Source organism: Triticum urartu, chromosome 3A (assembly GCF_056163025.1).
Source record: "Triticum urartu cultivar PI428250 chromosome 3A, HENAU_Tu73, whole genome shotgun sequence".
NCBI lineage: Eukaryota > Viridiplantae > Streptophyta > Magnoliopsida > Poales > Poaceae > Triticum > Triticum urartu.
In genome coordinates, this window is record NC_141875.1 from 637,127,120 (window position 1) to 637,153,708 (window position 26,589).

General features: G+C 45.4%; 3 protein-coding genes across 5 annotated transcripts; 1 reads left to right on the forward strand and 2 right to left on the reverse strand.

Annotated features, from left to right (window-relative positions):
* Window positions 1-17,235: 17,235 nt before the first annotated feature.
* LOC147981000 (uncharacterized) lies at window positions 17,236-19,647 on the reverse strand. Of its 3 annotated transcripts, none has more exons than XM_087513740.1 (3): window positions 19,299-19,647; window positions 18,205-18,329; window positions 17,236-18,112 (listed from the first exon to the last, which is right to left on the reverse strand). In XM_087513740.1, the coding sequence occupies exons 1-3, from the start codon at window positions 19,382-19,384 to the stop codon at window positions 17,685-17,687; spliced, it is 639 nt and encodes a 212-aa protein (XP_087369866.1). In that variant the 5' UTR covers window positions 19,385-19,647; the 3' UTR covers window positions 17,236-17,684. The 3 variants fall into 3 exon arrangements, with proteins under 3 accessions (XP_087369866.1, XP_087369867.1, XP_087369868.1); XM_087513741.1 differs by having other exon boundaries at window positions 19,265-19,647; XM_087513742.1 differs by having other exon boundaries at window positions 18,422-19,647.
* LOC125530234 (uncharacterized) lies at window positions 18,915-21,822 on the forward strand. The gene is made up of 3 exons (XM_048694625.2): window positions 18,915-19,056; window positions 20,616-21,470; window positions 21,573-21,822. The coding sequence occupies exons 1-3, from the start codon at window positions 19,038-19,040 to the stop codon at window positions 21,617-21,619; spliced, it is 921 nt and encodes a 306-aa protein (XP_048550582.1). The 5' UTR covers window positions 18,915-19,037; the 3' UTR covers window positions 21,620-21,822.
* Window positions 21,823-25,437: 3,615 nt separating this feature from the next.
* On the reverse strand, window positions 25,438-26,184 carry LOC147981001 (uncharacterized). The gene has a single exon (XM_087515829.1). The coding sequence runs from the start codon at window positions 26,182-26,184 to the stop codon at window positions 25,438-25,440; it is 747 nt and encodes a 248-aa protein (XP_087371955.1).
* Between the last annotated feature and the right edge of the window lie 405 nt (window positions 26,185-26,589).

Here is a 26,589-nt window from a genome sequence, read left to right on the forward strand (position 1 = left end):
GGGGGTGAATAGGCAACTAACAATTTTTAGCTTTTCTTTAACAAGTTAAACTTTGCATCAAAATAGGTTGTCTAGAAATGCAACTAGGTGAGCAACCTATATGATGCAACGAGGATAGGTACACAAGCAAGCAAGAGATATGAAACAAGTAAGCTTGCTTAAATAAAGGCACGAGATAACCAAGAGTGGAGACGGTGGAGACGAGGATGTGTTGCCGAAGTTCCTTCCCTTTGAGAGGAAGTACGTCTCCGTTGGAGCGGTGTGGAGGCACAATGCTCCCCAAGAAGCCACTAGGGCCACCATATTCTCCTCACGCCCTCACACAATGCGAGATGTCGTGATTCCACTATTGGTGCCCTTGAAGGCGGCTACCGAACCTTTACAAACAAGGTTGGGGCTCTCTCCACAACTTAATTGGAGGCTCCCAACAAAACCACGAAGCTTCACCACAATGGAATATGGCTCCGAGGTGACCTCAACCGTCTAGGGTGCTCAAACACCCAAGAGTAACAAAATCCACACAAGAAAGTATGGGGGAACCAAATATCCTTTGGTGGAAGTGTAGATCTAGGTATCCTCCTTCAATCCCTAGCAAATCAACAAGTTTGAGTGGCTAGAGAGAGAGATCGGGCAAGAGAGCTTGAAGGGCATCAATGGTGGAGTGAGAGAGGTCAAAGGTGGGAGTGGTAGGTGGGAGAAGCCCCCTTAAGTAGTCTCCCCACAATTCCAACCGTTACTGCATTTTTGCACTGCAGCGGTACAACCGATCCTCGTCCCGGTACAACCGGGACTCACGGTGTAACAGCAGAACCCTACCAAGCGGTACAACCGGACAGACGGGCGGTAGTACCGGCTAAGAAAGATAACCGGACTAACCGCCTGGCTACCGCACAACCACCGCATCAAAGCAGGAGCTTGACCGGTACTTGGGCGGTGCCTGGCCGGAACAACCGCATGGCCTTGAGCTCTTGGGCGGCTAAGTTCTGAGCGGAACAACCGCTCGGACCACCGGTGGTACCGGTCATCGTGGAACGACCGGACCAACCGGTCCACTACGGCCCAAGAACAGCATCAAACCAGAGGCGAGAGCGGTACTTGAGCGGTACATGGACGGAACCACCGCCCTAGCTGTTGCAGAGCATGGTGGCGGTACCACCGCCCGGAGGCAGCGGTACAACCGCTCTAGAGAGCGGTACAACCGCTAGGAAGAAACAGTGAGCAGGAAAGAGGGGAAGAGGCAAGGAAAACTCTCTCTCTCACACACACACCTGAGGAAATCAAAGAGAGGGTGAGAAAAGTGTACGTGAACTGATTCCCCCAGAGCTTCCTAATGAGGATTCCCTCTTGATAGTACGGGTACTCTACGACCAAAGAAAATAAAAACGTAGAGGGCACGTCTTCGATCTTTTCCTTCGAGAGGTAATAGCAATCCGATGTAAGCCTAAGCATCAAGAACCTGAAACATATAGCATACGTTTAGACCACAAAGGGTTGTCATCATCATCCAAAACATAAAGTAGGGAAATGCCCTTTCAATCTCCCCCTTTTTGGTGGATGATGACAACAACACGATTTGCAAGAGATAAGTCAATGAAATCTAGACGGAACTCCCCCTGAATGTGTGCCCCAACAAGTACTAGTTGTTAGAAAGCATGGGCACACTTTCAGGACTAGACTCCCCCTAGATTTTATAGACTCATCACTCTGAGCTCAAAAGGATAGACAATATAATACTTAGAGGCAATAATAATGATAAAGACCTACGAATAAACGGAGTAGCAAGTCTAGCAAGTCTCACACACAACACGGAACGAAACAAGTCCACAAACAAGCACAAAAACACGAGAACAAGAGAAAACAACCCAAGCAAATCCCCGAGACCTATAGAACCCTCTCCCCCTTTGCCATCAAGACACCAAAAAGGAAAAGAGAGAAGCTAGCGACCCAAAGCTTGGGCGTCCTCCTCTGACTCCTCAGTCGCATCTGGATCTTCATCATCAGAGTCGTCATCGTCGTCGTGATCAGATACTTCCATGGCATTGTCAGCTGCTGCAAACGAGGATGATGGCTGGGGAGGGGCTTCATCATCATTCCAGGTGCTATGGGTAGAGATCCAACGCTCCTCTGGGGTGATGCTCTTCTCAGAGCCACTCTGAACCTGCATGTTGAGGTGCTTCATCATTGCAATTTGGCGACGCCGTGCGAGCTTCTCATTGACATGTGCCTCATACATCTTCTTCTGGATGTCAGCCTGGAGACAAAAGGTCTTCTTTACCTTGGCAGTAAGTTTGGCCACCCACGAAGGCTTGGCCCCTGGCTCCAGCTCAAAGTCCTCATCATCAGAAGTAGCATAGACATCCTCAGGAGCATGTTTAGGGAAGCGAGGCTCGGCATGCTTCTTCTTCTTAAGGAGCTTGATCTCATGAATAGTGAGGTTGTCTGGAGAAGTGAGGAGCTCTCCATGACGATGAACAGCCCACACAGAGTTCAGAAAGCACATGACAAACGGAGCGTAGATTGGGACTTTACGGTAGATGACCATGTTGTACATCTCATGCCACAGCCAATTTGACACATCAAACGTTGCCCCTGTCCCCACCATGGTCTTCATAGCAACCATCAAATCAACCAGATAGCCATGAATTTCATCTTGATTGCCCACCTTGGGCAAGAGCACATTGCGGAACACTCGGTGCATGATGTCATAGACCTTCTCCAAATCCTTGGATTCTCCAATAATCCCACGGCCCCGAATGTACAGAGGGGCAAGCTTCTCCTTAGGCATGGACTCAGGAAAATCATGAGGGCGAATGCCACCCCTTCCTTGCAGACCGGTATCCTCGTACCCAATAGCATTGCAAAAAGCCCTCCAGGGAACGTGAAACAATTCATCGCGACACATGAAGGTGAGAGTGCGCGCGTCATCTTCCCCAAAATGAACCATGGCATAGAACTGATGGATGAGTTGAACATCAAAGTCACAGTTGACTGACATGATCTTGACAAGATCAAACTCCTCGCAGAGAGCTAACGCCTCACCAAAATACTCCATGTTGTTCCTCCAATGATCAAAATCAATCGTCCACTGCTTGGCATATCTATTCTTGTTGTGCTTAAAGAGTTCATGAACAATCCACACTTGCATCTCATTCCGGAACTGAACAGTGGTCCAACGGGGAGCAATGGGAACCTCATACGGATTCTTTGAGCGGTAGGCTTCCCAATCCTTGGCTTTCCAACGATGCAACGGCATGACCACACGTTGCTTAGCAGCTGCAGACTTTTCACGGCGAGTGGGCTTGGTGGGAATCACAACTTCTTCATCATCTGACACAACCTGGCGCAAGGTCCTTCGTGCCCTCTTCTTGGTCTTGCGAGGAGCAGAGCGAGAACTAGAGCCACCTGAACACACACACAAAAAGAACACACAAAAACCCAACAAGGATGAGAGGATTGCACCCACTAGCAGAAAAGGAACAAGTTGCAACAACAAAGAAGATAGAACAGTGCTTAGTGGTTGATATACTCCGGTTGTACCGGATCTTCCGCCGGTAGTACCGCTCCAGCGGTTGTACCGCCCGTAGGGGCGGTAGTACTGCTCCAGCGGTTGTACCGCCCGTAGGGGCGGTAGAACCGCTGACAGTGGCACTACCAGGGAAGATAGATCTAACCGAGGCATACGAATCACACAAGTAATATTCCGAATTCTAAGTGCTGCAAACAAGACAGGAGGCTAACAAAGAACTCTTCTAAGCCATAGATCGAACACTAAACGCGGAAAGATGGGTAAAGCCCTAGGCAAGGAATAACCCTAAACAAAAATCTAGAGGCAAAGAACACGAGGCATTAACACCATCCATGGGAAGAGTTCGGAAGGCCTCCACGGAGAGAATCCATGGAGAGCCAAGGATCCGAAGTGCGAGACGCACTCCGGGGCAGGGGTAGAGATGGCCGGCGGCTAGGGCAAGAAAAAGAGGAATGAGGACGAAGGAAAAAAGACAACCCTTCAGCCCCGTCGAGTATATATAGGCTCGTACGCACGCCCCGGTAGAACCGCTTAGGGGAGCGGTTGTACCGCTCGTCTGGTACAGACCGGTGGATGGAGGCGGTACTTCCGGTGCCTGGAAGGCAGCGGTAGTACCGCACGGCAACAACCGGTAGTACCGGACATGGGTTACCGTGGGATTGTGCGGTGGAACCGCCCAGGCACCGAACGGAAACCCTTGGGACGGCACAACCCGGTACCAGCGGTAGAACCGCTCGTGGTACCGGTTGTACCGCCCGACCACCTAAGCCCAAGCCAAGATCAAATGAGTGCAATCCAAAGGGAGGAAGAAGGGGCACAAAAACAGGAGAGAAACAACACCCTAGGAGAACCTAACACAAAGAGCAAAGAGAGAAAGAGAGAAAACAACACGAGAATAGTAAGGCTAACTCCAACTCCCCGAAGAGAGGACGGTGGCCGAGGCCACCTATGTTTGAGTCAATTGGTATGGCACCGCGAAGAATTATCCTTGGGTCCATGACCAAAACTCGTCTTTGAAGCACAAGTACCATCAAATATGGCTAATGTGAAAGACACAATCAATTTATGCATAATGGGGGGAGGGAGAGTTCATTGAGAGAACAACACTCCCCCTATATCCATGCCTACACCTAAACTAGACAACAAGTTGAGCGTGGTATGGTGTGCAAGGGTTCAAGCCACATTGCTCGAATCAATGATATTTAGCTCATGCCTTAACTTGCGAAATCTTGCTTCATCTAAGGGCTTCATGAAAATATCTGCAAGGTTGTCATGAGTGTTGACATAGTTGAGCTCGATCTCTCCTCGTCTAATGTGATCCCGGATGAAGTGATACCGGATCTCAATATGCTTCGTCTTGAAATGTTGTACCGGATTGAGAGAGATCTTGATGGCACTTTCATTGTCACACCAAAGAGGCACTTTGTCACAAGTGACACCGTAATCCTTTAAAGTTTGCCTCATCCATAGGAGTTGAGCACAACAACTACCGGCGGCAACATACTCCGCCTTAGTGGACGAGAGAGACACACAACTTTGCTTTTTGGAAGACCAACTTACCAAAGAGCAACCAAGGAATTGGCACCCTCCGGAAGTGGACTTCCTATCCACTTTGTCTCCCGCCCAATCGGAATCCGAGTACCCTAGAAGCTTGAAGTTTGATCCTCTAGGGTACCATAGGCCAAAGTTTGGGGTATGAGCCAAATATCGAAAGATTCGTTTGACCGCCACATAGTGACTTTCCTTAGGTGCGGCTTGAAACCGTGCACAAATTCCCACACTCAACATGATGTCCGGTCTAGATGCACAAAGGTAAAGCAAGGATCCAATCATGGAACGATATACCTTTTGATCCACCACTTTACCATTGGGATCTAAGTCAAGTTGGCACTTGGTGGGCATTGGAGTGGAAGCCGGCTTGACGTCACTTAGCTTGAATCTCTTGAGCATGTCTTGAGTGTATTTGGATTGATTGATGAAGGTTCCTTATCTTCTTTGCTTCACTTCGAACCCTAGAAAGAACTTCAACTCTCCCATGGAGGACATCTCGAACTTTGAGGTCATGAGAGCGGCAAATTCCTCATTGAAAGCTTTGTTAGGAGAACCAAAGATAATATCATCAACATATAATTGGCACACAAACAACTCCCCTTTGACCTTCTTAGTAAAAAGAGTGGGGTTGATTAGCCCAACTTCAAAACCACGGTCTTGTAACAACTCGGTAAGGTGGTCATACCACGCACGTGGGGCTTGTTTAAGACCATAGAGCGCCTTATCGAGTTGATACACATGATCGGGAAAGTAGGGATCCTTGAACCCGGGGGGTTGCTTGACGTAAACCAATTCATTAATGGGACCATTAAGAAAAGCACTCTTCACATCCATTTGTTGTAACTTAAAATTATGATGAGAAGCATATGCAATTAACAAGCGAATGGATTCAAGATGAGCAACGGGAGCAAAGGTTTCACCGTAGTCGATACCCTCGACTTGGGAGTAGCCTTGTGCTACCAAACGAGCCTTGTTGCGAATGATAATCCCATGGGCATCTTGCTTGTTCTTGAATATCCACTTGGTTCCAATGACATTGTGGTTCCCCGTTGGCCTTGGCACCAATCTCCACACTTTGTTGCGCTCGAAGTTGTTGAGTCCTTCGTGCATGGCATTGAGCCAATCCGGATCTTCTAGCACCTCATAGACCTTGTGGGGTTCCACACAAGAGATAAATGCGTGATGCTCACAATAATTTGCTAATTGTCTACGAGTGCTTACCCCCTTTCTTAAGCTTCCAAGCACATTCGTCATGAGATGATCCTTGGTGGAGAGCTTGGATGCAATCTTGGCGGCACGACGCTCTAATTCCTCCTCGGTGGTGAGTTGAGGAGCAGTTACTTGATCATCTTGAGCGCCGTCATGAACTTGTTCTTGATCTTGAACTTGCTCGGGGGAGAGAACTTGACCTTGGGCATCACTTGGTGTGTCAACACCGTCTTGAGTATGATCTTGCCCTTGGTCTTGTTCATGAGGTTGAGGGCCTTCACTTTGTTCTTCGGAAGCATGTGGGCCTTGGGTTGGTGATGGCTCCACTTGAGTGGAGCATTGTCCTTCTCCTTCGGCCACAAGGGGTTCCTCAATGGGTAGGATAAAACCAACACCCATTCTTCTTATGGCTTGAGGAGGAATTTCATCACCTACATCACAAGTGCCACTTTGCTCCACTTGGGAGCCGTTATTCTCATCAAACTCCACGTTACACGTCTCCTCAATAAGTCCCGTGGATTTATTGAGGACACGGTAAGCATGAGAGTTTGTAGCATAACCAACAAATATGCCCTCATGAGCTCTAGCCTCAAATTTAGACAACCGAACACCTTTCTTGAGAATGAAACACTTACACCCGAACACCTGGAAGTACTTGAGGTTGGGCTTGTTACCGGTGAGTATCTCATATGGAGTCTTGTTCAAGCCCTTGCGGAGGTAGAGCCGATTGGATGCATGACACGCGGTGTTGATGGCTTCGGCCCAAAAGTTGTACGGAGACTTGAACTCCGCCATCATGGTCCTTGCCGCATCCATCAACGTCCGGTTCTTCCTTTCCGCAACACCGTTTTGTTGAGGGGTGTATGGTGCGGAATATTGATGCTTGATTCCCTCATCACTAAGAAATTCATCCAAGGTGTAGTTCTTGAACTCGGTGCCGTTGTCACTTCTTATTGTCAAGATCTTTGCATTGTGTTGACGTTGTGCTTCATTTGCAAAGTCAATGATGGTTTGTTGGGTCTCGCTCTTCCTCTTGAAGAAATACACCCACGTGTACCTTGAGTAGTCATCCACAATCACCAAGCAATACTTCCTACCTCCAAGACTATCGAAGGATGGAGGCCCAAAGAGATCCATGTGAAGGAGCTCCAAAGGCCTCTTTGAATAAATGATAGTCGTGGGAGGGTGAGCCTTCTCATGTAGCTTTCCTTCGATACAGGCACTGCAAGCACGATCTTTAGCAAAACTAACATTCGTTAGTCCACGGACATGGTCCCCCTTGAGGAGACTTTGCAAAGATCTCATATTGACATGGGCTAAACGGCGATGCCAAAGCCATCCCACATCAAATTTAGCCATTAGGCATGTCGTGGTCTTAGTGGGTCACTCCGAAAAGTTAATCACATATAGACCGTTCTCGACATGCCCAACAAAGGCTACTTTAAGAGTCTTGCTCCACAAGAGGGCCACGGTATTGATATCAAAGAAAGTGGCAAAGCCCATAATTGCAAGTTGACGAACGGAAAGTAAATTGTATGCAAGGGACTCAACAAGCATGACCTTCTCGATCGTGAGATCATGAGAGATGACCACCTTGCCAAGTCCCAATACCTTAGAAGATGAGGCGTCACCCCACTCGACATTGGTGGGCATAGATGGAACCTTGTGCACGTCCACCACCAAGTCCTTGCTTCCGGTCATATGATTTGTAGCTCCGCTATCAAGCAACCATGATCCACCACCGGAAGCAAACACCTACAAGAGATTAATGCTTGGTTTTAGGTACCCATTTTGTAATGGGTCCTTTGATGTTAGTAACAAGGGTCTTAGGAACCCAAATAGACCATTCAATGTATTCATGAAGAGAACCAACAAATTTGGCATAAACATGCCCATCACTAGCACGGCATAACACATAAGAAGGATTAAAATCGCCGGCTTTGTTGGGAGGGGTGACATTGCCCTTCTTGACATTATTCTTCTTCTTCTCCTCGGGGGCACTCTCTCCCTCCCTCACAAAGGTTTGCATGAGAGGAGGAGGCCGTTTGGTCTTGTCATTCTTCTTCTTGTTCTTGGAGTCGGGGACGTACCCAACCCCTTCCTTGGCCACACCTCCCTTTTGGTTGGTCAAGAGATCGTTGAGGTTCTTCTTGCCTTGTATGCAAGTCGCAAGACCTCTCTCAAGTTGCTCCTTCAACTTAGCATTTTCCTCAACAGGATGTATATGCTCACAACACGGGTTAGTAGCATTTGCATTATCAATTAAAACCATATGAGGAAAAGTTGCTTTCTCCTTAGTTAGCTTCACTTGGAGTTGATCATGAGACTCCTTGAGACTAGCGTGAATACCCTTCAAGGCCTTGTGGGCCTTGTCAAGTATATCAAACTCCTCTTTGAGTCTAGCAAGATCAACCCCGAGTTTGGCCTTCTCGGAATTTAGCACACGAGAAACAACGAGGGCATGATCATAATCTTTCTCTAACTTAGCATGATCTACGTTGTGTGACTCCTCAAGAGCCAAACGAAGACCACGCTCTTCCTCAAGAGCATTGGAAAGATCCGAAATCTCATCGGCATAGTCGCGACTATGTCCTTCTATCTTAGAGATGGTGTCTTCGTGAGCCTCGATCATGTCATTGGCCTCGCCAAGTTGTTCCAAGAGAGCAATAAAGTGCTTCTTGGATTTTCCCTTGAGTTTTCCCATAAAGGCCTCAAACTCGTTAGCCTCCACATTAGCTCCCTCAAATTCATTAATGCTATCCGTTGGGGAAGGATGATTAATGATGGTAGTTTTGATGTTGGAGGTTACCTTGTTGGTGGCTTTAGCCATGAGGCACTTGGCGGTGATGCTCTCGTTGGGTGAGTCGAAGAGAGACACCCGTGACGTTGTTGCAATGGCAACGGAGGCCATGGCAACCGACTCATCATCTTCATCATCGTCATCGTCCTCATTGTACTCTTCTTGCACAACCAAGGCCTTGGGATGAGTCTTCTTGGTGAAGTTATTCTTGTTGGGGAACGACTTGGCCTTGTCCTTTCGGATGAGTTTGCCACCATTGTCTTCCCTCTTCTCATACGGGCATTCCGCAATGAAATGACTCACGTTGCCGCAATTGTAGCAAGTTCTTACACGTTGCTTGCCCCTTGTACCACTCGAGTTGTTTTTGCTAAAGTTTGGCCTTGAGTTTTTCTTGCTCCAAAATTGCCTTGAAGAAAGTGCCATGTGTTCATGATATGCATACTTCGTATCTTCGGGGTTGCTCTCCTCTTCTTCCTCTTCTTCGTCTTCCACTATGAGCTTGGCCTTCAATGCAAGGTTAGGCTTCTTTGCCCGTTGAGAACGGAGCACCGCATTGTCGGCGGTCTTGTCCAAAATGTTCATGGCCACAAACTCATCCAACACTTCGCTTGAGGTCAAAGTGTGGAAGTCCGGTCTTTGACGAATGACGGAGGACATGGCCTTGTGATAGGGCATCATTGCCTTGAGGAATTTGCGCTTGATCCAATTATCATCCGTGTCCTTGCTCCCGTGATCTCGTAGTGAGACCGCAAGTTTGGTTACTCTCCGATAGAGCTCACGAGGTTTTTCATCTTCCTTCATTGCAAACTCATCGGCCTCATCTTGTACCACTTCATAGTTGGAGCGTTGAATGCTTGCGCTTCCCCGGTAGAGAGACACGACACAATGCCATGCATCTTTGGCCAAGGCGAAAGGACGAAGATGAGGTAGGTCTTCGGGTGGAATAGCATCTTGAATGATGAAGAGAGCATTCTCATTGAATTGATTGTCCGCGGCTTCTCGAGAAGTGAAGTTGCTTGGATCATGTGGATAGAAACCTTCTTCAATGATTCTCCAAAGGTTAGTGTTCACATGATTTAAATGACGTTTAAAGCGGTAAACCCAAGAATCAAAATCCTCATTTTTCACAATCTTAGGGGGAGGACCGGCATGATTCAAATGAGTGGAAGGAACCGGTCCACCATAAACAAGTGGTGGTTCCACATGGGCAAATATGTCGGTGCCATTCTTGCCACAAGAAGAAGGAGCCTTTTCACTACTAGCTTCCCCCTTGTCGGGGATAGCATCCGTCACCTTGTTGGCGGGATCACCCACTTTCAACGGTGCGGTGGATAGTTTAAGCCCCTCAAGAAATTTAGTAAACATGCTTTCGACTTCGATCGTCATGGAGGTTTTCAATGTCTCCAAGGCCACATTGAACTCCTCACGAGAGACCGAAGTTCCCCCATCTCCTGTAGACGAGATCGGATTCACACCGGAGTGTTCCTCCACACCGTCTACGGTATCAACCATACTCTTTGGACGGTAAAGTCCTTAATAAAGAGATGAGGCTCTGATACCAATTGAAAGGATCGATATGGTTGACTAGAGGGGGGGGGGGTGAATAGGCAACTAACAATTTTTAGCTTTTCTTTAACAAGTTAAAATTTGCATCAAAATAGGTTGTCTAGAAATGCAACTAGGTGAGCAACCTATATGATGCAACGAGGATAGGTACACAAGCAAGCAAGAGATATGAAACAAGTAAGCTTGCTTAAATAAAGGCACGAGATAACCAAGAGTGGAGACGGTGGAGACGAGGATGTGTTGCCGAAGATCCTTCCCTTTGAGAGGAAGTACGTCTCCGTTGGAGCGGTGTGGAGGCACAATGCTCCCCAAGAAGCCACTAGGGCCACCGTATTCTCCTCACGCCCTCACACAATGCGAGATGCCGTGATTCCACTATTGATGCCCTTGAAGGCGGCTACCGAACCTTTACAAACAAGGTTGGGGCTCTCTCCACAACTTAATTGGAGGCTCCCAATAGAACCATGAAGCTTCACCACAATGGAATATGGCTCCGAGGTGACCTCAACCGTCTAGGGTGCTCAAACACCCAAGAGTAACAAAATCCACACAAGAAAGTATGAGGGAACCAAATATCCTTTGGTGGAAGTGTAGATCTAGGTCTCCTCCTTCAATCCCTAGCAAATCAACAAGTTTGAGTGGCTAGAGAGAGAGATCGGGAAAGAGAGCTTGAAGGGCATCAATGGTGGAGTGAGAGAGGTCAAAGGTGGGAGTGGTAGGTGGGAGAAGCCCCCTTAAGTAGTCTCCCCACAATTCCAACCGTTACTGCGTTTTTGCACTGCAGCGGTACAACCGGTCCTCGTCCCGGTACAACCGGGACTCACGGTGTAACAGCAGAACCCTACCAAGCGGTACAACCGGACAGGCGGGCGGTAGTACCGGCTAAGAAAGATAACCGGACTAACCGCCTGGCTACCGCATAACCACCACATCAAAATAGGAGCTTGACCGGTACTTGGGCGGTGCCTGGCCGGAACAACCGCATGGCCTTGAGCTCTTGGGCGGCTAAGTTTTGAGCGGAAGAACCGCTCGGACCACCGGTGGTATCGGTCATCGTGGAACGACCGGACCAACCGGGCCACTACCGCCCAAGAACAGCATCAAACTAGAGGCGAGAGCGGTACTTGAGCGGTACATGGACGGAACCACCGCCTTAGCTGTTGTAGAGCATGGTGGCGGTACCACCGCCCGGAGGCAGCGGTACAGCCGCTCGAGCAAAAGCTGGTGAGCGACAAGACCCAGCGGTACAACCGCTCCAGAGAGCGGTACAACCGCTGGGCAGAAACAGTGAGCAGGAAAGAGGGGAAGAGGCAAGGAAAACTCTCTCTCTCTCACACACACCTGAGGAAGGCAAAGAGAGGGAAAAGTGTACGTGAACTGATTCCCCCAGAGCTTCCTAATGAGGATTCCCTCTTGATAGTACGGGTACTCTACGACCAAAGAAAATAAAAACGTAGAGGACACGTCTTCGATCTTTTCCTTCGAGAGGTAATAGCAATCCGATGTAAGCCTAAGCATCGAGAACCTGAAACATATAGCACACGTTTAGACCACAAAGGGTTGTCATCAGCATCCAAAACATAAAGTAGGGAAATGCCCTTTCAGTTACTACTGTTAGTTATGCACTTGAGTGATGGGTCTGTAGGATAATAAGATCATCAACTCTGCTACACAGGGTCTGTAGGATAATGCTGATCAAAATATTGATATGTTAGGACTAGTTTCCTAGTGCAAATGCACTAAGAAAAATCATGCGCCAATTGACATTTATGCTAGCTAGCTATATTCAGTTGGTAGGTGCTCGTACTTAAACTCCACATTTAAAATTTAAGCTTTGGTAGTGTTATCTATTTAGTCTGATTTATACACTGCATTCCCAAGCTGAAATAATTTTTTGTAACTGAAATATATAGTCTGAGTTTCATTCAGTTATTTGTCACTTTTTAACTGAATATCTTTTTGTAACTGAAATATATGTGTACTTACAGTGCATATTCGCATTGTATCAGAATCTTAGTCCTTTTCTCCTGTATTGTCTGAGATTATGCTTCCTCTCCATTTATTCATTATATCTATATGCCTTGGTGATGCTCATTTCTACCACTGTAGGATAATGAGATGTTGAAGCGGCAGAGTGAATCCATGAGACTGTAGTGCAATTGCACCGTTCCATTGAATATTACTCAGGAATAAGGACATTTCAATGGCAGATTAGCTCTATTTTTCCTTTTCATTTTTCTTACTATTGGAGTGAGGACATGTAGAAAGAGAAATTGTGTGGTAGCAGATATGGCAACTGTGTGATAGTAAAATCAGGAATAAAGAATATGGCAACTGTGTGATAGTGACATTTTTCCATCACTATTGTTTCTCAGAATTGTATGCATAAAATGGAATTGGTTGATTTTTTTTAAATCCTAAATAGTTAGTAGTAGCATGGGAACAAATTGAGCGCTACTAGTATTTAGGATACTAGTAGCGCTGGTATTATAAGCACGCTACTACTACTTCGTTAGTAGTAGCACGGTTCTGTAATAGCAGTAGCGCGGGTGTCACACACGCTACTACTAACAAAGTTAGTAGTAGCGATGGTCTGCCCGCGCTACTACTATCTATTAGCTGTAGCGTGGGTACCCACGCTGCTAGTAGCCATTTTACCCGCGCTGCTAGTAGCCTTTCTCCTAGTAGTGCAAGGTTGAGAATGATCTGCTTGATAAAGGGATCGAACCAAAGACAATGAACTGGCCAGACCGTTGCGGGACTTGGTTCTTCGGGGCTGGCGGAACCGTGGACCCTGTATCAGGGAAATGCGTTTGGATGGACGAGCAAATGAACATACCAGTCAAGAAGCTAAAGCACTATATCGATGTAGCGCAGCAAGGCACGTTCGTTCCAGACAGAGAGAACAACGAGCTCACGATGGCCCTCGGGAATCCTGAGCACCCTGGATAGACACGAGGCACGCCAGGCTCCGTTCCATGGAAGGCTGGTTTTCCGAACGCAAGCGGTTACAAATGCCAGGAGAGGAGGAAAAAAATGCAGCAGACCCAAATGCAGGCGCTGCACGCAAGGGTGCAAGCGATAGAGGAGAAGCAAATCACAGCAAACGAACTGCCGAAGCTTCCCCCGAAGCTACCCCGCCATCTCAACGGAGAAGCAGCGTGGCTTCCACCGAACTGCTTCAGCCGGAGCATGTCTTGACGGCTCCTTCCAGCTATCCCGTGGATGCTATCATGGAGTCTCAAAATTGCCACCTTATGACGCAATGGATGAATTTGAAGGTCAAGGCGGCTGTTGGCTCTATTTTTCCTACTGAACCCGGCGCAACTTTTCACTGCCGGCCGATTCCAGAAGGATATGCTAGGGTGATGGTGGATGAAATAACGGAGGGATTTGAGGACCTCCAGCTTGACCACCCTACCGGTGAAGGGGAGACTCGGTTGGGTTCTGCTCTGAAGACTCCATGCCTATGGTGGAAGGAGCTCATCAACCTTTCGAACTGGACGCCTCCGCCTCCTCCTCCTCCTCTGGTGAGTCAGGGCACTCTGCCTCCTCCACTGCCTCCTCCTCCGGCGAGTGACGATCAGGGCACTCGGCCTCCTTCTCCGGCGCGTGGCGGCACTCCTCCTCCTTCTCCGCCTGCGACGGCGCGCCCGAGCAGCCAACCTCCTCCTTCTCCGCCTCGTCAGCAAGAGCGTAAGAGACCCGCCGCCGCTTCGGCTGCTCCGGCGCGTCGTAGTCCTTCTCCTCCTCCTCGTAAGCAAGGAAAGAAGACAGCCGCAGCCGCTCCGTCTGCTATGCCGGCGTCTAGTAGTACAGCCAGAGGCGGGAGGCAATACAGATTCGGTCCTTCTCTGAAGATTCCAGAGAAGTTACCATACGAGAGGACCCCGGAGGAGAACGCCGACATCGCGCGAGCCGAAGTGAGGAACTTCTTTGAAGGGGTGAAAACAAAGAAACATCCACCTCCGGAGGAGAAGGTAGATCCGGTGAAAGCGAAGCGCACTCTGGCTACCCTGAAAAAACCAGCAAAGTCTCTGCCGAAAGGCAACTATGAGCGCATTATTGAAAAGTCATTTGTCGAAGCGGAGTGGTCGGGAAGTACTGTTAGTGATCAAAGGCTAAAAGAACGACGAGCTGGGAAAAAAATTCCCCATCTCGGCGAACAAGCGAACCAATCGTGCCCCCCGCTCAAGGTGCCTACTAATGATCCAAAGATGGTGCCCGGTTATAGCAATCTTGGAGATTACCTGCCTGACAATGTACATTATGAGTTCTTGGAGGTGGAGGAACACAGATACGAGTACGGGAAGCCTCTCGTCAAAGATGAAAGATCTCTAACAACGACGATGCGAAGATTCCATGATTGGTACATGAAAACCTGCAGAGAGTCTGGGGGGAGGAATACTTTGCCGCTGAGAGTTAGAGATGAGCATGACCTCGTTGGAATTGAACTGTTGAATGTTCCATTTGAGGAGTTCTTCCAGTTTTTCAATCAAAAGGCCCTCGATAAAGCAACGGTCACTTGCTACTGTCTGTAAGTAGTACTACTTCTGTCATTAAGTCTCTCTATATAGGTCAACTCTTTCATTGCATGTATTTATAATTATCCTCACTATATTATGCGGATTGAAGATCGCCGAATTGAAGAGAAGACAAATCGGTGATATTAGGTTCGTTAACACAAATCTCGTAGATGCAACTGAGGTTAAATATCGTGCCGACGATACCGAGGCCAACTTGCTACGATCGTTGGTAATAAATGAAAACAAAGATATAATACTCTTTCCTTACAACTTCAAGTGAGTGTTAATGTCTTATACATATTCGGTTTCCCTTATTAGTCCAGGTTATAGTAATGTAATTGATGAGTTATGCATGCGTGCGCAGTTTTCACTATATTCTCCTAGAGATTAAGCTTGAGCAGGGACTAGTAACCGTCTTAGACTCGAGACGAAAAGATCCCCAGGACTATGCGGACATGACTCAAATGCTCGAGAAGTAAGTTAAATCGATCATTATCCACCATATCAGCAACTTCGTTCATTTCCTGATATATCAAGTAATTGTTTTCTTTGTCTGGTAGGGTTTGGAGAAAATTCACCAAAAAAGCTCCGGGACTGCCGAAGAAGCTGCAATTTAGACACCCGAAAGTAAGTACTATAGTAACATGTTCCGCGCATCTCCTAGTGATTCAAGCGCTAGTTTGATTGACCTCTATTTCTTGTAAAGTGGTTGTGGCAGGAACAAGGGAATGATTACTGTGGATACTACGTTTGCGAGTCCATCCGCCACATGACCTATGAGGGTATTCTGACGAACAATATGAAGTGCGTAAGCAATAATATTCACAATTTTATTTTATTATCATCATTTGTGTTGAGTTTCATTTATTCATATATATATATGTGTATTGACCCCCTTCTTCAAATTAGATCTTTTGGATGCGGGATGAACTCCTAGCACCAGCTCGTATGCGAACAATTCAAGAGGAATTGGCGGCATTCTTCCTTGACCACGTGATCGCTGAAGACGGAGAATACTATGTGAATCCTGTGTTCGTATATAATTAGGAGATTATATTGTAAGAGATAATTATTGTATATATGTAGCCGGTAGTGTTAGATAGATATACGAGAACTTGTTGTTCTACTAATCTCTCGGAGAAGGAGAGGTGGTCGATACCACTTCTCTCTGTATGCATATATGTTCATGACGATCTTCTGTTTCCTTCGTTTGCTTACTAGCTAGTTAGCGTGTCTAGTCCTCTCTATACGTATATAGTACGTAGCGTCGACCAAGCACGGACATAAGAGAGGACACTTCTCTCTATTAATTAGCTAGCTAACACAATATATGAAACACCTAAATTATCTCCCACCCCCCCCTTTCAAAAAATAAAATAAAAATCTTAGCCCCTGAAATGCTGACGCGTGGATGCCTATTGGTTCCGGTTGGTGGCGGTTGGTGCCACCAACCGGGACCAAAGGCAAAAAAAACCCTCACCCCCTGAAATGCTGACGCGTGGATGCCTATTGGTCTCGGTTGGTATCACCAACCGGGACCAAAGGCCCCTCCTGCCTGGGCTCGGCGCACCGGCCACATGGAGACCCATCTGTCCCAGTTTTTGTTTGAACCGAAATTAAAAGACCAGAGTATTAGTAACGACCCTTTAGTCCCGATTCAAAAACCGGGACAAAAGACTCTTACCAACCGGGTCAGAAGACCCTTTTTCTACTAGTGTAGAAAAAAAGACCATATGTTTCGAGAGAGCAAGTGCGAAGCACTGGTTCTGAATGCAGATAATATGGGCATAATCAACATGGGAGGACGATGCCATCTTCGCAACAGCCAGCCAAACTAGTCATTCGACTCATTCAGTGAAGCACCCGGAGCTACTTGCTCAAACATACTATAACATGCGCCATGCAAAATCAACAAGGAAGGGTTCCAAGTGTTTAACTCCATAATTACTCCCTCCATTCCACAATGTAGTGCTTTCTCTATCCACGTGCTCCAACTTTGACCGTAAATTTAACTACCAAGACCGATTGCGGCGGGAGCAAAAATTATATCAGTGAATTCGTATTCGAAAAAAGTTTTTAATTATATAATTTTTTCTTCCGCCGCAATTAGTCTCGTTGGTTAAATTTATGGTCAAAGCTGGATCTCAGAAAGCGCGGGTGCACTATATTTTAGAATGGAGGGAGTATGTTTTATAATACTAAGATAAGAGCACGTACAGCGGTACAGGGGAAATTCCAATTAAAGTTCAACCATGCAAGTTTCAATTTTGACCGTAAATTTAACTAACAAGACCGATTGCGGCGGAAGCAAAAGTTATATCAGTGAATTCGTATTCGAAACAAGTTTTCAATTATACAATTTTTTCTCCCGCCGCAGTCGGTCTCGTTGGTTAAATTTATGGTCAAAATTAGACCTCGGGTAGTGCGGGCGCACTATATTTTGGAATGGAGGGAGTATATCAATATAACACACTGATGGAAGCTAATATAGATACTAATTCACCACTCAGGACGACTGCTGTGCTTTGCGTTGTGCCTTGCCATTAAGGGCCGCAGTGCGAAGACCCCTTTGTATCAGGCGCATCTGTTCTTCCCAGTCGTCCTCGTCGGCGCCGCCGTCATGACCCCCTTGTGTTTTGCGCCTCTTCTCCTCGTTCCACTCGTCGAACATAGATGGTTCGACCACGATTCCATGTACTTTGCTCCTCTCTTCCTTGGTAAAGTCAGCATATCGGTATGGCTTGTACCGGGCTTCACCCGGCCGTGACGCGGCATTGAGCTCGTTCACCCGCTTGACACACCCCTTGAACAGCTCGTAGCGCCGTGCCTTCTCCTCCTCGTTCTTGTATCTGCGTTTGTGCACCACCATCCACTCCTCAAACCTCTTCTTCATGGCTCTCTCCTCCGGGTCCTCCTCGGCGGTGGGCTTCTGAGCTGCAGTTGCAAACCAGGCAAAAGGCTTGTGGGCTAAGTAACAATTAAACGAGGCAGGAGATCTAAATTGATAAGGCAGATCCATTTCATACCAACTGGCAGTGGCCCCTCTGGATTCGTTTTGAGGTAGTACCATATGCCTCCAGCAAACACAGGTAAGGAACCCAGGGAGATAACAGTGCCAAGTGACAAGCCTTTGACTTGGCCAGTGGGCAACCTGCAAAGAACAAACGGTTGCGTAAATGGAAAATGAACTGCAGACTCTGTTATTCCAAATAACAAGAATTTATCTTCCGAACACTAGAATACCTTGCCTTGGTGAACTGCAGCATGACACATTTTGTTGTTAGACTTGATAGTGCAAAACAATTTTAAACTGCATTTGGCTCCTGGGTAATAGCATTATATTTTAGCAGCAGAGATATTCAGGAGCCACCAATTGCAATCAACGACTCCTAGGCAATAGCTATGCCAAACTGACAGCTAGATCTAGCATCTCCAATTCATGGAAATCATTGTAGTTGTAGAGAGGAGAGTGATGACAGTGTTGATGAGCCATTTGCTCAGAGAAAACTGTTGCAATTATAATGTGATCAAATGGTCAAAATGTTAATTACCACAAGTTAATATGGGCCCATTAATCAATTTCGGGATTAATACCAATTAAATGGCAATTAACAAATCGGGCCCGTGATTGGGGGGCTGAATTAACGCTAATATGGTTAAGGTCCCACGGTCAAAGCCAACGCATTATATAAGGAGCAGACTTGCACATACACATCACTCCATCGCATTAGCCATCGTCTACTCCGAAAATCACTCTTTTTCCAATCAGGAGAGCACGGCTCATTGACGTGAAGACTTTTCATTACTCCGGCGAGTTGCCGAAGACGTTGTCGAGTTCTTCGTCCTCTCTAGACCCGAGATGGCATCACCAAACGGAGGTATAATCAATCTACTGCTCCTAATTTTCACATCAGATCAAATTGTGTTCATGCATATTAGATACGATCTGATTAGCAGTCGAATAATCTCAGTAGTTATTTCTAACATTTGGTATCAGAGGCCGGTTGGATCTAATTACATGAACCGATTTGATATTCCGCAGTAGACTAATCCTACTGAGCAAACGAATTGATCTTGTCAACTTGCCTGAAAATCGTGCATTTAGGCATCGCCAGCGCACCTCAGGGTGGTGGGTGGTGCTCCTGCCGCTGTGTGCCTCAGGGTGGTGCTGCTGTCGTTGAGCACATCAGGCCGTGCTCGCGCCATCACGCATCAGGAGCCGCTGCGCACCTCAGGCCCCGCCGCCGCCGCGCGCCTAAGATCGGTGCTTCCGCAGCAGCGCGCCTCATCAGGGTGGAGCTCCCGCCGCCGCCGCCGCGCGCGATGCCTTAGCGCCGAACCCGGCGCATCAGTGCCGTTCCCGCATGGATAACTCACTCCCTTAACTGCCGCTTATCAGATCCTGTTTTCTCCTATGAGTAGCGGCGGCGCTGTAGGAAAGCTAACTCGGTTAGGGATTCAGTATTATGCGTATGTCATGGGCTTTGCATATAACTGGGCCGCACGGGGCATAATTTCTGTTAACGACTTGGCGATGGCAGTAGGCAGCGAAATGACAAAGTTGACTAGTATAGCCCAGTAACCCTGTACTAGTATGCGCAACTCATTTAGTGCAGAGCCTTTTTGAATTATGTTTATTACTTATGAAACAGTAGGTGGGTGTTTAGTTATTTGTATGATTCAGTATATTTTATGAATACTTTTCCCCCTCCTGGATGCTGCTTCATACAATTACTTCCTTAGCATGTGCACTGCTGTACTTTTGATAGGTTGCACATGAATTAGTTCTGTTTGCTGCTGGTCATTAGTTAATTGCTACTGCTTTAGTTACGCAGCGGTGCATGATTCATGGGCTACACTGACGTCTCCTCCGCTGCACAAGTTACGCTGCCATTTAACCAGCCAATGTTTATTCTTTTGTTATAATTAAATATGCTGATTAAATTGCACGGTTGATTGTTTTTAGTGTGTGCATTCAGAAATTATTTATGAGCATCAGTGTTGAATTAGAATGGAACCAACGAGAAATTTTGGTTTAACACTGCTGTATATTCTCACGATAATTGTGATGATTAATTTAGTATTGCATGGCTACATACTGACCAACGTTGTATGTGGTCATGATTATTTTCCGACCTTTTATCTAAGGCCACTACATATCTTGGGATAATCACAATAATTAATTTGTATGACACATGATTATATTCTAACAAAAGTTGATTATGATCATGATTTCTAGAATTAATTTCCCAATAAAGATATTTCATTTTGTTCCTTTTCGTTACTGCCCAACGGTGTTGCGAATAAGGATTCTATTAAATTTGAAATGTTATTAATCAGACCAGCGTAGGATTAATATCATGCATTAAGTTTCCTTATATATGGATATTTTCATAATTCGTATTTTTGATATCCATGTTATTTATGTTTTATTCAGCTTTGAACCCATCAGTTATTTCCGGGCTCCTGAACTCAATTGAGCACCTCAATGGGACTAACTTTCCTACCTGGAAGGAGCAGATTTTGATTAACCTTGGTGTCATGGACCTTGATTATGCACTTAGGGAAAAAGCTCCAGTTCCTTTGTCCTTTGATGATGAAAACCTTGCCGAGAGAACTAAGGTTTATGAGGCTAATAAGGAGAAGTGGGAGCGCTCCAATCGCTTGTCTATCATGATCATGAAAATCACAATTACTCTTGGGATTAGGGGAGCAATCTCTGATTCTGAATGTGCTAAGACTTATCTAGCGTCGGTGGAGGAGCAATTTAAAGGCTCAACAAAAGTCTATGCTAGTACGTTGATCATGAAAATGCTCACCACTAAGTATGATGGTAAAAGCGGCGTGAGAGAACATATCATGACTATGAATGATATGGCCGCAAAATTAAAGGGCATGGACATGAAGATTTCTGAGGGCTTTCTGGTTCACTTCATTATGACTTCTCTCCCTATGGAGTATGGTCCCTTCAAAATTAATTATAATACTCAGAAGGAGAAATGGACCATGAGTGAGCTCACATCTATGTGCGTTCAAGAAGAAGAGCGGCTTAAGGTTGAAAGGATAGATTATGCTCATCTTACTTCCATAAACTTAGGGAAAAGAAAGTCTCAGGGTGATGGGAAACCTAAGAAGAAGATGAACTTCTCTAATATTGATGCAAGCAAGCTAGGGAACTCTGGAACCAAGGACATCGCTACAGAGCCTAAGGGTCCTAAGTGTCATTTCTGCAAGGAAGATGGGCATGTCATGAAAGAATGTGATGGCTTTAAGGCATGGCTTGCTAAGAAGGGTAATGAATCAATTTCCTAAGTTTCGAAATAATTTATTTATTTTCCCCTAAATAAAGATGAGTTGACTCAAGTGCCACTTGCACATTTCGAACTCATTTCAGGGATTCCATTCCGTGAGGACACTGAAAAAGATGGATCAAAGCCTTAGATTTCCAAGTGGCAAGGAGACTGATGAACAAGGATTAGTATGTCTCCTTGAGTATTGGTGATTGTTCATCCTCCGTCGTAATAATACTCTTATGTTCCTAGCATGAGGGACCTTATTTTGTTTCTCTATGATATGATGGATTTGTTATTTTGCGAACAAATATTGTGTTATTAAGAGTTGTCATGATGGTTCTGGTTGTGTTATCTCTTGTGAATCCTTGATGCGTATTATGAGTGCTCATCGAAATGATGACACTATTATCTAAGCCATATTTCGAAGGGGAGAATTAAACACTCTCATTAAGAGAGACCTTCATCTACTTGCCTTACCTGATTTAGGCCACACTATTGGTTATATTAAAGGAAATAAGTAAAGAAAACTAATAAATGAGTTCTTTATGGTACTTAGGATTTGGAATTAATACGCCAAAATGTGTTCCATTCCCTATTGGTTATATTACTCTTTTGTTACCTTCGTCCCTAATTATTTGCATCAGCCCATGTTCTAGAAGAACAACGTTTTCAATATTGTTACCCGATGTTGTTCACCACTGTCAAACACTCTTAATCTTTATAGAATGTTTGCACCAGTGGGAGCTATATACAAAAGGGCAATGGAAAACTAAAGTTGTTGGGTTCATAGAGGAAATAAGAAGGGAGTTGCATTTACGCTAAGATGAGTGGGAGCTAGTACATCACGTTATGTACTTTATGGTATCGTATAAAATTAGTTTTCCACTACTAAGCCTACTATCTAAGTTGACAACAATGCAATTTTGAATTTTAGATATGTTGTGATACAACCAGGCAAGCCTCGTGGCTTAACAATTTTACCTGGACTTATACTGGTACACTACATAACTAATATTTTTGTGCGATAAGTAATCCGCGCATTAGTTCACTAGCAGCAACAATTAAGTGAGTATCATGTTGTGAACTATATTGTCCAAGACCAAATATTAAAATTCAGCATATATGTACTAAGTGCATGATAGCTGATCCCCTAACTAAAGGCTTACCACTAATATTGCTAGCATAAGTATAACTCAAGGCCTCTAATTGTCGGGATAATTATATAAATGAGATTTCAAATTTTGATCTGGACAATAAGAAAGTTTGTTTCGCTAAACAAGTGCACATGATGATTAATAAAGAAACAAACTACTAGGACCATAAGTAGGGAGTATGCCTGCATGCACATACAAACTCCCAACCATGAATAATTATCCGTGTCAAGATGGAGTATTGTGCTATAGATAATGGGGTTCTAGTAATAACTATTCGATTACTATGAATACATTACCTTGGTATGGTATTTTGTCGAGATATGCACTAATGATGATTAACCATTCGATCAAGTGGGAGAATGTTGCGATTATAATGTGATCAAATGGTCAAAATGTTAATTACCACAAGTTAATATGGGCCCATTAATCAATTTCGGGATTAATACCAATTAAATGGCAATTAACAAATCGGGCCCGTGATTGGGGGGCTGAATTAACGCTAATATGGTTAAGGTCCCACGGTCAAAGCCAACGCATTATATAAGGAGCAGACTTGCACATACACATCAGTCCATCGCATTAGCCATCGTCTACTCCGAAAATCACTCTTTTTCCAATCAGGAGAGCACGGCTCATTGACGTGAAGACTTTCCATTACTCCGGCGAGTTGCCGGAGATGTTGTCGAGTTCTTCGTCCTCTCTAGACCCGAGATGGCATCACCAAACGGAGGTATAATCAATCTACTGCTCCTAATTTCCGCATCAGATCAAATTGTGTTCATGCATATTAGATACGATCTGATTAGCAGTTGAATAATCTCAGTAGTTATTTCTAACAAAAACAACGTTCGGTTACATCATTATTCTTTAGAACCAATTTTCTTTACCTACTAATAAAGCGACTATCGCTTCTGGTCGTCCGTCATTAAAATTACCCTTCAAGTTACTAAAAATTACCCACCAATGCCATCCATAAGTGGGAAAACGATTCGTTTTTTATTTCTTAACTCGTCACCGATAGCTCTTGGTTCATCTAAGGAAACGCCCTTACACATCACAAGCCAACAAAGCAGCCTACTGGCCTGGGTGTTTCTCCACCATCCAGGAGACCTGGGTTCGAAACCCGGTCATCCTCATTTTTGTAGTTTTTTTTTCGCGAATTTCAGTTGGCGTAGTATAGAGCTATTTCGCCAAGTGTCGCTTAACAGATGGTCTACAAGGTATAATACGGTCAAAATATTCTCTTTTAATTCTTTTTTTGCAGATTCAAGTATTTTTTAAATATTTATATCTTTCAAACCCCAACTTCAAATTTAGCATGCTAGATATGAAAATCGCCTAGAAAATTTTGTAGATTCTAAATATAATGTTATCTTCCATGTTAATTATTTTTAAAATTATTTTTATGTTGCACCCTTAATTAGTACTTTCCTTTTTTATTAAAGACACGAATGTTTCTTACTCTTTTTTTTATACGTCCCTTATTACCAGATTTTCATCCATCATTTGTTCGTCCATTTGCACATAAAATAAAAAATAAAATAAAATATGTTCACAATTCTAAAAACTGTTTGCAAATAGTATAAAATGTTCATGAATTCAAAAAATATTTTTAATTTTAGAAAATGTTCAAAAATTTGAAAAAGTGTTCACAAATTTTAAAAATGTTCATGATTTCAAATATGTGCACGAGTTTTAAAAAATGATCATGATTTCACGAAATTGAGAGTGATAGTGTATCTCGATGATACAACAAAATGTGGCCATGGCCATTGAAGAATATGAAAAAAAATCTCCCGTTGCAACGCACGGGCTCTTTTGCTAGTAGAACCAAAATTCAGATTCCAGTTGAGTGCTGACACCATGGCAAAAGATATCAAGTTCAGATTACCACGAATTAAACCCTACAAATATTTAGTACAATACGAACTATAAGCTGGGCAAAGTGAATCAAACTGAATAATATGGACCGACTGTAATTCTGTAAACACCAACAGTCAACATACTAAGCCCAAGAAGTTGTCCTTTCTACTGCCGGTGCCGGCATGGATATGTTTAGCTCGGCTAGAGCAGATATGCAAATCCAAATAAACCTCAAAACAATGGCAATCCTACATGAAATCCATGTACGAGAAGTAATTTTCTACAAGAAGCAGTCGTCACATGTAACATACGATTTGGGGATAGAGCGCCAAACTGAACAGTACTAGTATGGATTGAGCAAAGTATGCTGGCAATAGTTGAGCTACCTGTCAAAGGAGCCAAATCCGCGGACACCAGCAGGGAGGTTCTTCTGCGAAGGAGAGATCAATTAGCCACATTGCTGAGAGGCGGAGATAATTAGGTTGAAATATTGGGAGGAGCAGAGAGATAGAGATACGTACAGAGAGCTGGTGCGTTGCCGGTCCTATGACCTAGCCGCAGATCCGGCGTGAGGACAGCCTTCCCGTCGCGAGAGAGGCGAACAATCGAAGATTCGTCATCCTCCGATTTTTGCCCGGTCGGCTGCCTAGTCAGGGTTTCAGAGATGAGTTTGCGTCTTCTTCGCTAGCACGGCACGTTTAGGCCGGAAATTGCTATCTCGGGATCCCGGGCTCGATGGAGCCAGGATTTTTGAAAAAATATATCATATTTTATAAGTTTACTAAAGTTTCCATCTCTAAAAATAATAAACATGAACCTAGGGATTTACACTGCATCTCTATAATTTTTTATGATTTTTTTTTGCGATAGAAAGAGAGTTTTATTCCATATGCATAGGGTTACAATCAAGAGGCATCAAATCCTCGATACAAAGAGGGCTTCTTCCTAGTCATACAACAGTAGTGAACTCCGTACGACTATACAATGCCAACTGATGTGCTATCCTATTTTGCTCACGCTTGATTTTTGATGGAACAAACTCCTGAGTCTCCATATGATGCTTGATCTCTGTCACCAAGTGTCCATAAGCTGACCTGGTTAAGCTCTCCCCGGTCAATGCTGCCAACGCCGAAGCTGAGTCTGACTGCACAATAATTGGCATGGAACAGTGTTGCACGGCCAGTGCCATGCCTTGCATGATCGCATGCAGTTCCGCTTCCAACGCGTCGTTGCAATTGAATATACACCTGTATGCTGCAAAGATTACACTCCCATCTTGACGCCGAAGGATCATACCCGCCGCAGCAGACCCGTCCTCCTGCATGAAAGCACCGTCCACCGAGAGGGCAGCGAATTCAGCCGGCGGCCGCGGCCAAGCCAAAGGGGTGCTCGGCCTGGGAACCACGTGTGGAGCCTCATGCACCCTCGGCATCTTCCCCTTAAGAATTTCTTCCGTTGAAAATCTGCTGCATAGGTTGAGGGAGTTCATATAACTCTGGAGGTAGTCTGACGTCGCCGACAACGGGGGAGCCTCCTTGCCATGAGTGAGGTCTGAGCGCAAAGACCAAATTCGCCATATCAGCATGATCGTGCAATCCCTCATTTGATCGCCGCAGTTCACAAGAACATTTAACAGCCAGTCCTGTCCCGTGTCTTGTAAGACAGCATTGCTAGGAAGACACCATACCAGCCTCATGTGTGTCCAAATTCTGCTCGCATGATCACATGAGACAAGAGCATGGAAGCTCGTCTCCTCTCTCCCACATAACGGACATCTATCTCTAATTGAGATGTGTCTATATTTCTTGCACTCATTTGTAGCAAGGGCACCCGAAATAGCCTTCCAAGCCATAATCTTCATTTTCAACGGAACATGGGAACTCCAAATACGCTGCCAGATATGCCTCCGTCCGGAGGGGTTGCCACTAGAGGAACTCAAGTGTACCGAATGTTGAACTTCCGTTGCGAGATGGTAAGCACTTCGGACAGTAAACTGTCCACTCTTTTCAGGGAACCACGCGATGAAGTCCTGCTCATTCCTAGGAGATGTGCGAATCTTCAGAATCTCCCGCACATCCAAGTCCCAAAAGTGTTCCCTAAG

What these genes read in the sequence shown, in the direction of transcription:
- LOC125530234 (XM_048694625.2), top strand. An exon ending in GGCATGGCTTGCTAAGAAGG is followed by an intron (nt 21,471 to 21,572) that starts GTAATGAATCAA and finishes AACTCATTTCAG; the next exon opens with GGATTCCATTCCGTGAGGAC.
- LOC147981000 (XM_087513740.1), bottom strand. Translation starts at nt 19,384, where the DNA reads ATGGCGCGAGCACGGCCTGATGTGCTCAACGACAGCAGCACCACCCTG. An exon ending in GCACCACCCACCACCCTGAG is followed by an intron (nt 18,330 to 19,298) that starts GTGCGCTGGCGA and finishes TGTTCTTTGCAG; the next exon opens with GTTGCCCACTGGCCAAGTCA. An exon ending in AGAGGGGCCACTGCCAGTTG is followed by an intron (nt 18,113 to 18,204) that starts GTATGAAATGGA and finishes TTGCAACTGCAG; the next exon opens with CTCAGAAGCCCACCGCCGAG.
- LOC147981001 (XM_087515829.1), bottom strand. Translation starts at nt 26,184, where the DNA reads ATGAGGCTGGTATGGTGTCTTCCTAGCAATGCTGTCTTACAAGACACG.